The sequence below is a fragment of the Oncorhynchus masou genome, chromosome 21 (genome assembly GCF_036934945.1).
Source record: "Oncorhynchus masou masou isolate Uvic2021 chromosome 21, UVic_Omas_1.1, whole genome shotgun sequence".
Lineage (NCBI taxonomy): Eukaryota > Metazoa > Chordata > Actinopteri > Salmoniformes > Salmonidae > Oncorhynchus > Oncorhynchus masou.
In genome coordinates, this window is record NC_088232.1 from 31,339,755 (window position 1) to 31,353,453 (window position 13,699).

The 13,699-nt window shown below is 47.7% G+C and overlaps 1 protein-coding gene across 1 annotated transcript in view; it reads right to left on the bottom strand.

The window, feature by feature from the left end:
• syne2b (spectrin repeat containing, nuclear envelope 2b) overlaps nucleotides 1-13,699 on the bottom strand; it is a 147,625-nt gene that overhangs the window by 106,124 nt on the left and 27,802 nt on the right. Inside the window, 22 exon segments of the mRNA XM_064928115.1 lie at nucleotides 939-1,268; nucleotides 1,459-1,788; nucleotides 1,873-2,143; nucleotides 2,256-2,363; nucleotides 2,578-2,780; nucleotides 3,049-3,161; nucleotides 3,792-3,999; nucleotides 4,248-4,442; nucleotides 4,634-4,735; nucleotides 5,144-5,311; nucleotides 5,443-5,601; nucleotides 5,744-5,894; nucleotides 6,033-6,191; nucleotides 6,296-6,891; nucleotides 7,093-7,407; nucleotides 7,503-7,626; nucleotides 7,845-7,960; nucleotides 8,046-8,127; nucleotides 9,193-9,389; nucleotides 9,861-9,986; nucleotides 10,397-10,531; nucleotides 10,621-13,611. Of these exon segments, the coding sequence (XP_064784187.1) occupies nucleotides 939-1,268; nucleotides 1,459-1,788; nucleotides 1,873-2,143; nucleotides 2,256-2,363; nucleotides 2,578-2,780; nucleotides 3,049-3,161; nucleotides 3,792-3,999; nucleotides 4,248-4,442; nucleotides 4,634-4,735; nucleotides 5,144-5,311; nucleotides 5,443-5,601; nucleotides 5,744-5,894; nucleotides 6,033-6,191; nucleotides 6,296-6,891; nucleotides 7,093-7,407; nucleotides 7,503-7,626; nucleotides 7,845-7,960; nucleotides 8,046-8,127; nucleotides 9,193-9,389; nucleotides 9,861-9,986; nucleotides 10,397-10,531; nucleotides 10,621-13,611 (7,179 nt within the window).

Consider the following 13,699-nt stretch of genomic DNA (forward strand, 5'->3'; position numbering starts at 1 on the left):
TGAAACAGGTAAGATCAGGGATATTGTCTCTGCGTATTGAAACATAAGATCAGGGATATTGTCTCTGCGTATTGAAACAGGTAAGATCAGGGATATTGCCTCTGCGTATTGAAACATGTAAGATCAGGGATATTGTCTCTGCGTATTGAAACATAAGATCGGGGATATTGTCTCTGCGTATTGAAACCGGTAAGATCGGGGATATTGTCTCTGTGTATTGAAACAGATAAGATCAGGGATATTGCCTCTGCGTATTGAAACAGGTAAGATCAGGGATATTGTCTCTGCGTATTAAAACAGATAAGGTCAGGGATGTTGGCTCTACGTATTGAAACAGGTCTGTATTGTGGTGAAATGGAAGAGGAAAGACTATTCCGCTATTGTGATCTCGAAGAAATAGAGACTGAAACTCATTGTATCCTCTATTGCCCTTGCTACCAAGATATACGCTTGCATTTATTCCAGAAAGCACACCAGATACACCAGATATACTGTTTGTTTCTGGCTCAAAACAGCCAGAAACAAAGCCCTTTTCTTCTGAAACTCGCCAGTCTATTCTTGTTCTGAGAAATTAAGGCTATTCCATGTGTGTATGTATGAATGTGTATATGTATGTATAATTACAGTTTGGATAACCTTATTTACTATTTTGTATTGATTTTTACTTTTAACATTTTTTTTCACTCTTTATTCAATGAGCAATGCAGAGAACACCGGAAGAAGAATTATCATTGAATTACCACAGTGTATTATTGTAATGCTTGTTAATGTGTCAATTAATCCCAGAAGGGATGGGTTGTCAATTGGCGATTTGACACAAAAATAAACATTCATAACAACCTTAGTCCAAAACTGAACCTAAGCTCAAGTCCTAGGCTTTGCCCTGCTGTAGCTCAGACCCAAACACTAACCATGTCTACCATTAACTGTAGACTGACCTGTGCAGTTTGCATTCTGTTCTCTGTCTTGGCCTGGCTGCCCAAAGAAAGTAAGCGTTGATGTTGGCCTTTGATCCAGGCCCTGGAGTTCTCCTTCTGGGTTTCCAAGTCTCTCAGCTGGCCTTCGATAGCACTCTGCATCTCAGCTTTGGTAAGAATCTCCTCAGCAGTCTGCAGGACTCTCCTCCACTCCTCTTCCATGTCTCTGACTGTCTGCTGAACCTCTTGTCTCCTGCTCTCCTCCAGGCCCTGATGTTCACACAGACTTTGACCTCGTCTCCTCAAGTCCTGCAGCTTAGAGTCTCCCTCAGGTCTGCAGCTCAGGATGGTCTGAAAAGAAACACATATTTTTTTAACAAGTACATTAAGCATGTCTAATTGACTACTAGCCAAAGGCATATCCAAAACTGTATCCCAAACCAGGGCCCATGCCATGACTCTTACGTTAACCCTAAACTAACTGCCACTGTTTGTCACCCAGACAGTGTACCATACGTGTCTGTAGCAGCTGGAGACTGACCTGTGCTGTGTGTCTTTGGTCCTCAGTCTTGGCCTGGTTGCCCAGAGAGTGGAGTTGCTGCTGCTGGTCTCTGACCCAGGTCCTGGTACTTTCTGTCTGGGAGTCAAACACTCTCAGCTGGCCTTCGATAGCGCTCTGCATCTCCGCTTTGGTAAGAGTTTCCTCAGCAGTCTGCAGGACTCTCCTCCACTCCTCTTCCATGTCTCTGACTGTCTGCTGAACCTCTCGTCTCCTGCTCTCCTCCAGGTCCTGATGTTCACACAGACTTTGACCTCGTCTCCTCAAGTCCTGCAGCTTAGAGTCTCCCTCAGGTCTCGAACTGAGAATGGCCTGGAGAGTAAAACACATGAACATCTTAAGGGAATCCTCTTAATATTTTTTAAATAAGTTTTCCATCATCTCCTATTGACATACCTGTGCTGTGTGTATTCTCTCCTCTTTCTGGATCTGGTGATGCTGTCGTTGTTGCTGGTCTCTAACCCAGGTCCTGGTGCTGTCAGTCTGGGTATCAAACCTCCTACTGGTCTCCTCCAGGACTCTCTGGGTCTCGGCCTGCTGCTGCAGTCTGGCCTCCAGGCACCGGTAGCGCTGCAGGAGGTCGTCAGTGTCAGTCAGCAGGCTGTCCCCTCTCAGACCCTGCCTCCGCACCGACGAACACAGCTCACTGAGGGCCTCCACTCTCTCACTGGATCACAGAGAAGACAATGTATCACCACTACTCACTACATCACACCACCACACCACTACATCACTGCTCTACATTAACCCTCGAGCAAGTCTGCAATAACTCAATTCACCTTTCTTTGTGGAGATCTTTGAGAAAGTTGTTGACTTGTTCTCCTTCCACTGACTTGTGTTCCCAGGCCTGAAGCCAGTCATGGAAACGCTCTTGTTCCTGCTGTAGACTGATGCGCACAAGAAAGACACCATGTTGACTAAAATGACGCATGCGACTGATAATGACCCATCGTCAAATGACCGATTGCTTACATCCTCCCTTCAGTATCATTGTGGCGCCACCTAGTAATAACAGTGCTTACAGCAGTGTATAGTAGTAATGATGTTCAGTAACACTGTTAGGAATAGGAGTGTATAGTATTTAGTGGTTATAGTAATTACCTGTTGAGGGTTCTGAGGACAGTGTCCAGCTGGCTCTGTCTGCCCTGACAGTGGGTTCTGAATGTGGCCAGCTCCTTCTCCTGCTCCCCCAGCCAGTTTTTCAGGTGGGCCAGCTGCTCTGACGGAACCTGCTCTCTGCCTCTCTCCAGGTGCTCTCTCACCTGACCCAGACGCTTCTCACCATCCTTAGACACCAGGAAACACTGGAGGAAAAATAAAGAGACATTATAACTCAGACAGAGCTGATGCTGGGGTTTCAAGCAATGTATCAGTCATGTCAAGAAAGTACTGGGATATTCTAAGTAAAATAGAGGTTCAATAGAGAGAATTCAGTCAATCCCAACCAACACTGTGTTCACCCATGTGATTACAGATCAAAAGATGTGTTCAAGACCAAAACTCATCCTCCCCTTATGTCCATTTACATAGTCAGATGATTCTGTAAGATGTGATATCCAGCCTGCTACTCACAGCCAGTCTTTTCATGGAGGCTTCCACGTCCTGTTTACACACTGGGTTCTCAAAGCACTCGTTCACAGACAACTGCAGGTCCTGGAACCACTCTTCAAACAAATGGCTCTCATCTGAAGAAGGGAAAATGACGAAAGAAGTATTGAAAAAATGAGGGGGAACTGATACCTGACTAAACCAAGTAACCACTGAATGAAACTAGATTTTTTATAAATATTACTAAAAACATATAAAGGACTTTTGGCCAAGGGATCCATTAATGTGTAATACAATATAATATTATTAATCTACAAATGATATTCTTAACCCTGGGCAACATGGGTCTGGGAGGCTCACAGGGAAATTGGTATACACAGTACTCTACCAATTATATATTTTTTTAACTCAATACTATTCCTAAATGCACTGTAATGTACGCTTGAAAACACAACATTTTGTATTTGTCTCATGGAGAAATGTGTAGAATTAGAAGATATTTGCTTTAAATCTGCAACAACAACAAAAACCTCTCTGCCCCATTACACAATACAAAACTTCTCAGATGCCAAGAGGTGGCCCTTTTTAATGTCCTTTCCCCAGGCTCGAGACTTAGTTTGTCCAGCCATCCACTCCAGAAGTCATAGTGAAACTCCCTGATGAATTTGTTATCACAAAAGGGGTCCCCAGCCCCAAAGAAGTTTGAGAACCCCGGTCTTAAACTAAGTTTAAATGAAAGCAACAACCAATTAACAATAAATCCTTACTTTTGATGACCTTGATGAGGCCCTTTTCTCCCTCCTCTCGTTTCTGGTGGATGATGTATTTGGTGTGTGAGATGTTATCTCTGAGCCTGGTGCAGTCTATAGACAGGGTCTGTAGCACCTGGGGGCTGGCCACACTGGACATGAGACCCACCTCCTTCAGCACTGACCCTGCCTGCTCCTCCTGGGCCTGTAGCTGCTCACACAGATCCTACACCATGACAGAAATTATGTTCAATATCTACACGGGGACCAGTCAGGTTATATTCTGGTCTATGTGGGTAGATATGTTTTGTCTGGATAGGAGTTTGTTTGTGTCATTCAAAATAGTCATCTGAACTATTCATATGAATGATACATTTCACATAGTATAAACAATGACAAGTGAGTTTTGTCATTTAGTTGTTAGAGGAGTTTAGTTTAATGAACGTTGTACAGTACGAGGAGGATGTACAGTACCTGCATCTGGGCCTGGTCTCCTGGCATACTGAGCGTGCCCAGAGAGGACTGGATGTTGTGCAGGGCAGACTGGCACTCTGTCATCTTCTCTGCCAGGTGTCTCTTTACAGCGATCAGCTCCTGGAAGACATCAGTGGTGTCGAAGAATAGCTCGTCCACCTGATCCATCTTCTTCCTCAGCTGGGTCTCCATCACCTGAGGTGAAAAGGGGGGGTCACATGACATGGGGTGTGTTGGGGAGGTTGGGTCAGTTAAGTTGAAAATTATTGCCATTCTAGATGTCAATGCTAAATTTCACCCTTTCCAATAACATGTATCGTGTTTACAGTAAATACTATGAAATAGAGCTACTTGTATTCTGGAAATAGTTCTGCTAGTTAACTCACCTGTAGCTCCAATGGGGCCTCTTGAGTTTGAAGAAGCTCCTGGATCTCAATGGACTTCTTGTGGAAACGCTCAATGTTCTCCTCATGGGCATGGATCTCCTCCTGAGGAAAACACAGCACAATGTCACTAAAACAGATAGACTGAGGTAGAAGACGAATGACTGAGGTAGAAGACGAATGACTGAGGTAGAAGACGAATGACTGAGGTAGAAGACGAATGACTGAGGTAGAAGACGAATGACTGAGGTAGAAGACGAATGACTGAGGTAGAAGACGAATGACTGAGGTAGAAGACGAATGACTGAGGTAGAAGACGAATGACTGAGGTAGAAGACGAATGACTGAGGTAGAAGACGAATGACTGAGGTAGAAGACGAATGACTGAGGTAGAAGACGAATGACTGAGGTAGAAGACGAATGACTTCAAACAAGCATTACTGAACCGGACAAGTATTTAAGTGGTGATGATATAGGATGGTTGTTTGTGATAGAGATTGTCTTGTGTCTTACCCTCATGGTCAGGACCTCCTGTTCGTTCTGGAAGGGGTGTCTCTCTGCAAACAGGGCAAGTTTGGCCCCCGCCCAGCCGTCCACCTCTCCCCCTAACATCAGCTGCTTGTCCCACAGCTCCAGCCCCATGCGCAGGTTATCTAAGCATGAGTCTGTCTTCTCTGTCACCTGGGTCACCCAAAAACACACAGTGTCAATCTGTGAAGTGTCACTGTGACGTGTGTGTGTGTGTGGGCATGCGTGCAATGTTTGGTGTGGTGTAGTTCAGTGTAATATAATGTATTGTTTTTTGCTCTTACATCCAGCCACTGGTCCACCAGTCCATCAGCCTCGGCCTCAAATGGAGTCTCATTACAGTCAGGGATCTTCTTCAGATGGGACTGCAGCTGTCTGCACACCCCCCTGATATCCTCCATGCCTGTCCCCAAGCCACTCAGATCCTGCTTTATACCATGGACCTGGGGAAACACATATTATAATATAACAGACTGTTAAGGCCGAAAATGAATCTAAGGTAGTGGCTGCCATCTAGTGCTATGTACTGTATATACAGGGGAAACTTCTCTCTGACAGAGGTGTATGTACAGTAAGTAGTGTTACCTTAGCTATAAGCCTCTGCAGGTTCTCCTTGCCCATGTAGGAGGCCTGCTCACTGATGGTCTGCTCCGCCTTCTGCATGGTGGTGCTTAAGTAACTGCGACAGCTCTGGAACATCTTTAGTAGTTCCAACAGGATGTTGCACTGTTCCTGTCTGCAAAGGGAGCAAAAATTGGAATATATGTCAATATTATTGAACATGTATGCTTGTCAGTTTGCTTTATTCACAGATCTGTATACTCTATCCCTCTAATAGTAGACACATATTTATCCCTCTATTCTTCCTGCCCACCTGTCAGCCACAGCTCTCTGGGTGTCCTCCCACTGGGTCTTCAGCTCCTCCAGGGGATTGCCTTCTCCCTCCTGGCCCTGAGAGTGGGCCTCCCGGAGTCTCTGGAGCTCAGAGCGCTGGGAGTTCAGTTGGCACTCCAGGTCAGACAGGACACGCAGCCTGAAAAAAATAATTAAAGAGGAAATATGGAATAAGTCTCTGACTTAAAAAAAATTAATAATGACCACTCAAAGGTCCACCATCTCACAAACACAAATACAAACCTCTGCTGCACAGCAGGCATGGTTGGCTCCTTTAGTCCGTGCCTCTCTGCTGCCTCCTGCACCTTCCTCAGCTCCGCCAGCAGAGTCCTCCTCCTCAGGCCCAGGCCCCTCATCTCCTGCTCCCTCTGGACACTGTGCTGCTGGCTGACCAGACCGCAGTCAGCCTCCTCAAGCCGCAGCACCAAGGCAGACACCATGTCCAGGCAGGAGGCTGGGGCACCGTCCCGAGTCACAGACAGCCTGGCCCCCTGGAGTAGCAGGTCTAGCTGGGGGGCCTTGTCCCCCAGACTGTCCACACTCTGCCTGATCAGGGCCAGCTTGGAGCGGCAGTCCTGCAATACCCACGCATCGCTGCAGGGGGCACCCTGTACTCCAGAGATGTCCTGCTCTACGGTGCGCAGGGACATGAGGAAGCGGTCCAGGGCCCTGGCGGCCGCCTCGCTCTTACGGACTTGCTGTCTCAGCTTGTCAAGACTGGTTCTGTGGGTCTTGACCACACGGGTCAAAGGAGAGCGATCACTGGGATCCAGCTCAATGGAATCAGAGTCAAAACTAGACAGCTGGTCCAGCTCTCTCTGAATGCTCTCATCCAGGTCCTGTCGAGAAAAGAGAGAGAGACTATAAAGATAATGTACTGAAAGTTGGAGTTTGTGATCATCATTGGGATATAGTATACATTACATTACAATTTATTTAATAAGGATCCAGTTATTATCTTTAAATTACACCAATCACTCAACTCAAATCCTAATATTAACTGGGTATTTCTTTCCTTAAAGGTAAGCCGTATTGTGTACCTTGATGTCCGTCAGGATGTTGGTGTTGGCCAGTGTAAATGCGTTGATGTCCTTGGGCTCTCTGATGAAGCAGTCGAGGCGTTCGGAGAAGTCAACAACGTGGTGCTCTGTGGAGTCTACCTGTCTCAGAGCTGCCCCCAGAGAGATGCCTCTCCTATGCAGAGCTGACTGCTGGCCTCTCCACTGCTTCATCAGCTCAGCTTGGTCGTGCTCCACACTCACACCACCATCACCCCTCTCCCCACTGTACTGGGAGCTCTGAGAACACTGGTGGCCAAACTCAGGCCACAGAGACTCTGTGTCCTGGCACAATGTCTGGATGAAAGAAATATAATCACTCATAGAAAAAGACAAAAACCTTCAAACTAAAAGGCCCGTGGAACTAAGAGGTCAAGTAATATGCAATGTACCTGTATCTCCTGTAGACGTGTGTGCAGGTCTTTTAGAGAGACTGAGTCAGCGGCCAGGTCTCTCTGGGAATTCTGCTCGATCTTGGCTATTTGAGCCTGAACAGTCTTCTTAGTAATGTCATATCTGAGGGAGAAATTAGTCAGCATGATGAAGAAACTGATCAATTGAGGTTTATTGTGATATTTACAGTGCTGGTTAGTGCAATCAACATAAGTTCCAGACTGTTTTGGAATTAAAAAAGAAATGATCATTGCCTTGTTTGGTAATTCAGCAACAACAGAGTTGATTAAGGCAAGAATAGACTTGCACCCAGCCTTACACTCACCGAGCCGCAAGCCTACCTTTCTAATGCCTCCTTTTTGGCAGGATCCTCCTCTATGACTGCCTGCTTGTCAATCTCCTTCTCGTCAATCACCCTCTTCTCAACAACCACTGTCTTCACAGCAACTTGTGAAACCTACAAAAGAGAAATGATCAGATACATTATTTCTTAAATCAGTGCATGTGTCTTTATCATAGGTACTATAGGTTCCAGGTCCTACCTCAGTTGGGCCTGTAGGTTTGTCACTCTGCACTGTAGATTCCCTCTGTGGGGTCAGATCTTTCCCCAGGTCAAGAGGAATTCTATTGGACATTTTTTGAAAAAACAATCCAGTCATGTATTGCAATTGCAATTGTCAGTCATACATTTTGAAGCTAATGTCTTGTTCACAGACCCGGCCCTGGTTGTTCTGCCACCCTAGGCAGACAAAACAAATTGCCGCCTTCTTCCCCTGCAAAACTAGAATAGTGTAGCCTACACTGTGTGGCCCGAATGTAATTTTATGAATGTCCATCCATGTGGTAGGCCTACCGTTTGTAAAACAAGCAGATGCATTGGCTTTATTGGTCCTGATTACTGTGACTAATCATTTAGGCTATTTAAGCTCTGCATCAGCTACCCAACTCTATTTTCAAATAGAATCCATGTGTTTACACAGTGGGAAATGCAAAAGTAGTTTCTTTTTAACTATGATGCATCTCGTAAAATGTACAAACTTGAAATCACTAATCATAATGACAATTTAGCCCAGGGGTGAATCTCCCAGACAGTATTTGCGAGTAGTATGATTGTCTATTCTCTATTGTCCATTTTATTTTAACCTGTCCTGTTTTAGGTTATATTGTTTGTTAACATGTCATATTCAAATCGAAAAGCATTTTTTTTGTTGATTGGTCGCTAGGTTAGGCTATTTGATCGGAGAAATGTCCACGATGTAAAAAGTGTGACATTGTCATAAATGTGTTCTCCAGCCTATAGGCTACAGACAACGCCACAAACTCTTTCTACCATAGTCTATAAGCTAAATGATTTATGTTTTTGATGGAACGTTGGTTGAGCGCCACAGCAGTGCGTCTCTCCAACAAAACCCTACAGAGGAGTATGGGGCTTGGACAAGCTAAATATTTTCCACCCATTGCCTTTGGCAAAGTGGGCACTGCTTATCACGGGGTAGCATCAGTGCTCAACTAAATAGCCCATATGTCACTGGGTGAGAGAAATTGTCATTGTTTTTGGGCAGGATTATGTTAGGTGTTATGTGTTGTTGGAGGTGCGTCTTGGTCAGTTTAGCTCTGAAAATGCTGCCCTCATCAATCTGCCGCCCCAGGCGACCGCCTAATCCTGTCTAATGGGCCTCTGTGTCTCACCCAGGTGTGTCGGGGGGCGGTGTATCCCTGTCCCCACTGAACTGGCGCTGGATGGCGGCCAGTCTTTTCTCACACTCCCTGAGCTGAGCCTGGGCCAGACGGTGGGCATCCTCGGGGCTCAGGGTGTCACACAGCTCCTTCAGGGCCTCCAGGTGCTGCCCAGCCTGGGCTAGGCTGCCCTCTGCAGAGAAACACGCCTGGAGAGCAATAGAGTCATCAGTCTACAGGTGTCCGATGTACTGCCACTGTCGACCCAACAGGTGTCAACAACCCACAGGTGTTTGTAAACAACCCACAACTCCCAGCAGAGTATCATTTTGGAAGTTATTGCCTACTACATAACTGTCTCTTGCATCTCCCGAGACCAGAATCCTAACTCAACAAAGGGGAGAGGAGAGCTACTCGTGGAACCAGAATGTTGGAATTCAGTCAAATCGGGTTAAAAGTCAGCGCCTTCAAAACGTTAAATCAACCCATTAGTTATATGAAATTCTCTGATCTAGCATCAGGAAGCAGATATTGCTTAGTTACCATTTATAGAACTTCAATAGATGAATAGAGAGCAGAAGACCCCCCAAAAATGTGCATGCAGTTTTGACACCAGTTCTTTCATGCACCTGTCCACCAGAGCATGCAATGGGGTTAGTGTTAGGTTAGAGTTATTTTACCTTTGCTTTGGATGCTAATTTTGAGTTAAAGTGCATCTCACACTGCAAGGCAGCTGTGTTAAAGTATTTTCTCTTAATTTCAAATCGTAAATGCTGCAAAAACGCCGCTGTCTCAGCTCTCACAGCCTAGATGACAAAAACCAAAAGCATACACAAACTTAATCTGATGACATACAGTAGAACGCTTGTTAGGAATTTCATTGCTCATACGAATAACAAAACAGAGTGGAGTAAATTCAAAAAGATTCAGAACAGATATTCATCCAAGTGAATATCACACAGACATGCAGTGTAGAATGAATTCAATATAATTAGGGACAAGGTGGTCATACACACAGAATGATATGCTTTTGCTATCTGCAAAACAAATTCATACAGTCTCTACATCCTAAAATACACACAGACAGACAGACAGACAGACAGACAGACAGACAGACAGACAGACAGACAGACAGACAGACAGACAGACAGACAGACAGACAGACAGACAGACAGACAGACACACAGACACACACACACACACACACACACCCTACCTCCCATTGGGTCCTGACAGACTGTGTGAAGAACTCCATATCTCTGAGCTGAGGCATGGTGCAGAAGGCCTCCATACCCTCTGCTGCCCTCAGGAACACTTTCAACAGCTCAGGGTCCAGGGTCCTCAGGGTCTCCTGGTTGAGGGAACACAAACACAATTAGACTGGGTAATAACGGAGCTTTAGAACAACTATAAACCAAAAAATGTATTCAAATTCCTTACCTCCTTAACTGAAACTTGTTCGATAGATATGTGTTTGTCTTTGAAGACATTAATGGCAGCCAGGATGTGCTCCTGCAGGCAGTGCTTGGCCTCCTCAAACTGGTTCCTGGCCAGGGCCTGAGCTTTGGCATAGGCTTCGGTGTAAGCCTGGGGTGGGGCCTGGGCCAGAGCTGGGGGTTTCATCTGGAGCTCTGGGGAATCTGGTGGTGACTGGGGAAGGAGATGAGGCTCGAAAAGGACCTGGGGCTGGGTCTTAGGCTGGAGCTGAAGCTTGACCTGGGGAAGAGGCTGAATATTGGGCTGGGGAGGTGGCTGGTGTTTGGTCTGGGGCTGGATACTGGGCTGGGGCTGAGTCTGAGGCTTGGTCTGGGGCTGTGAGTGGGGTTGAGGCTGGATATGGGTCTGGGGCTTGGGCTCCATCTGGATCTGGGGCTCAGGCTGTGGCTGAGGGGGGGGTTGAGGCTGAAGCTTGGGCTGGATCTGGGGCTGAGAATGAGGTTGAGAGTGGGGCTGAGGCTGAAGTTTGAGCTGGGTCTGGATCTGGGACTGAGAATGAGTCTGAGAGAGGGGCTGAGGCTGTAAATGGGTTGCGGGTTGAATTTGGGTCTGGGGAGGTGGCTGAGGCTGGAAATATGGCTGGGGTTGAATTTGAGGCTGGGGATGGGGCTGGGCCCATAGCTGCTGTTGGAACTGGCCTTGCTGGGCCTTAACATTGGTAAGGTTGTAAGCTCTCACCTGAGGCTGCTGTTGAACATGGCTTTGGGGCTGTATTTGGGCTTGAGGTTGGCCATAAGGCTGGCCATAAAGATATGCCTGGGGGGCTTGCTCTGGCCTGATTGGGGCCCATTGCTGCGGTGGAGCTTGACCTAGTGGGCAAGCCTGAGGAAGAGGGTGACGTTGGACCATGATGGGCTGAGGATAGGCTTGTGGCCGTGGTTCAGGTCTGACTGGGGTTACCTGGGGATGACCCTTTGGCTGAGGGTAAATTGGGCTGAAGGGTCTGACTGGGGCCCATTGTTGGGGTTGAGCCTGAGCAGGGGAATAAGGATGAGGATGAAGTGGGACCTGGGGGTGAGACTGAGCTTGAGGGTAAGGCTGGGCCTGGGGGTGAAGCTGGGCCTGTAGGTGAAGCTGGGCCTGAGGTTGAGGCTGGACATGAGATTGAGGCTGGGCCTGGGGATGAGGATGAACTTGAAGGTGAGGCTGAGCCTGGGGATGCGACTGGACTTGAGGATGAGGCTGGGCCTCGGGCTGGACTTGAGGATAAGGCTGAGCCTGGGGGTGAGGCTGGACATGAGGGTGAGGTTGTGCCTGGGGGTGAGGCTGGACATGAAGTTGAGGATGGGCCCGGGGTTGAGGCTGAACTTGAGGGTGAGGCTGAACTTGAGGGTGAGGCTGAACTTGAGGGTGAGGCTGAACTTGAGGGTGAGGCTGGGCCTGGAGTTGAGGCTGAACTTGAGGGTGAGGCTGAACTTGAGGGTGAGGCTGAACTTGAGGGTGAGGCTGGGCCTGGAGTTGTGGGTGAGCCTGGGGGTGAGACTGGGCCTGTGGATGCAGGCCCAGCCGGTGCGTCTCAGTGAGTGTTTGTGGCAGCCTGACTGGGGCCCATGCTTGGTGATGTGGTTGGGCCTGAGCTTGAGACTGTGGATGCATCAGTTGATGAACCTGTGGCTGTGGTTTCTGGACCTGTGGCTGAGGTTTCTGGACCTGTGGCTGGGGTTTCTCTTGAGTCATCCGGGATTGAGACATGGCCTGCATCTGTGATTGTGAGTAGGTCACAGGTTGTGATTGAGTTATGGGCTGGGTTTCAGTGTGAGTCATGGTTTGGGATGGAGCATGGATAATAGTCTTGGGTTGCTGTTTGGCTTGGGCCGTTGGTTTAGGTTGAGTGTGGCTCTTGGTCTTTGCTTGGGGTTGAGTCAGAGATTGGGCAGGAGGCTGGCCATAAAGATATGCCTGGGGGACTTGCTGTGGCCCTGCTTGGGGTAGAGCCTGAGCACTAGACATGGCCTGTGATTGAGAAGGAAACATAGTCCTGGCTTGTGCCTGAGGCTGGGGCCTGGGTGTTCCTGCAGGCTGTGGAACTACCTGGACAGGGACTTGAGACATGATTGGTTTCTCTGGCTGTTGTTGAGCCTGTGTTTGATTAGAAGCCTGGGCAGGAGCTTGGGATGGAGCTTGGGATGGAGCCTGGGATGGAGCCTGGGATGGAGCCTGGGATGGAGCCTGATCCTGATCCTTGACCTTCTTCTGGAGCCAGGGTCGGTTCTTCATGGCCTGAGGTTGCTTCTTCCAGCGCAGCATCTCTTCCTTGGTTAGAGGCTGCTTCTGTGTCTTTTCCGGTTGCTGAGATGGAGTCTGTTTCTGGGCTTGTGCTGATTGTTGGGCCTGTTTCTGGCTTTGAACCTGCTGATGAGCAGACATTTGTTGTTGAGATAGAACCTGTTGTTGAAATAGTACTTGCTGAGAGTGTACTTGTTGCTGAGAGAGTACTTGTTGCTGAGAGAGTACTTGTTGCTGAGTTGGACGCTGTTGTTGAGATGGTGGCTGTTGCTGCACTAGTGGTTGTTTCTGGGTTAGGGGTGGAGAGTGTTTTTTGCTCTGGGCAGCAACCTGTGACTCTGGAGGTGACTGTGCTCGGCCCTTTGACTGAGTCACAGCTTGTGCATAGGAATACAGGAGTGGAGGACTGGGACTTGCCTTCTTCTCTCTGTATTCCTGGACTATAATCTGTGGTATTGGTGGGTGTTGGGCCTGAGCTTGTGGTTTAGTAGGGGAAGGCTGGGACTGGGGCTGTGGTTTCACATCAGGCTGAGATGCTAATTGAGCAAAGGCCTGAGTTGCATGCCTGGCAAGAGAGAGTGATTGAGACTGTTCGGGTTGAGTCCCCTCTTCAGGCTGGATGAAGATCTTGGGTGGGGGCTGGTCTTCTATGGGGCTTTGGCTTCTGTCTCTTCTGGCTCCCAGAGAGCTCAGCATCCCAACTGCCTCCTGTAATTAAATCAAAGATAGCTTTGTCAATCACAATTTCTCTCAAGGTCAATAAAGGAAAAAGGAAAGTGATAAGAGATGAGAGAGA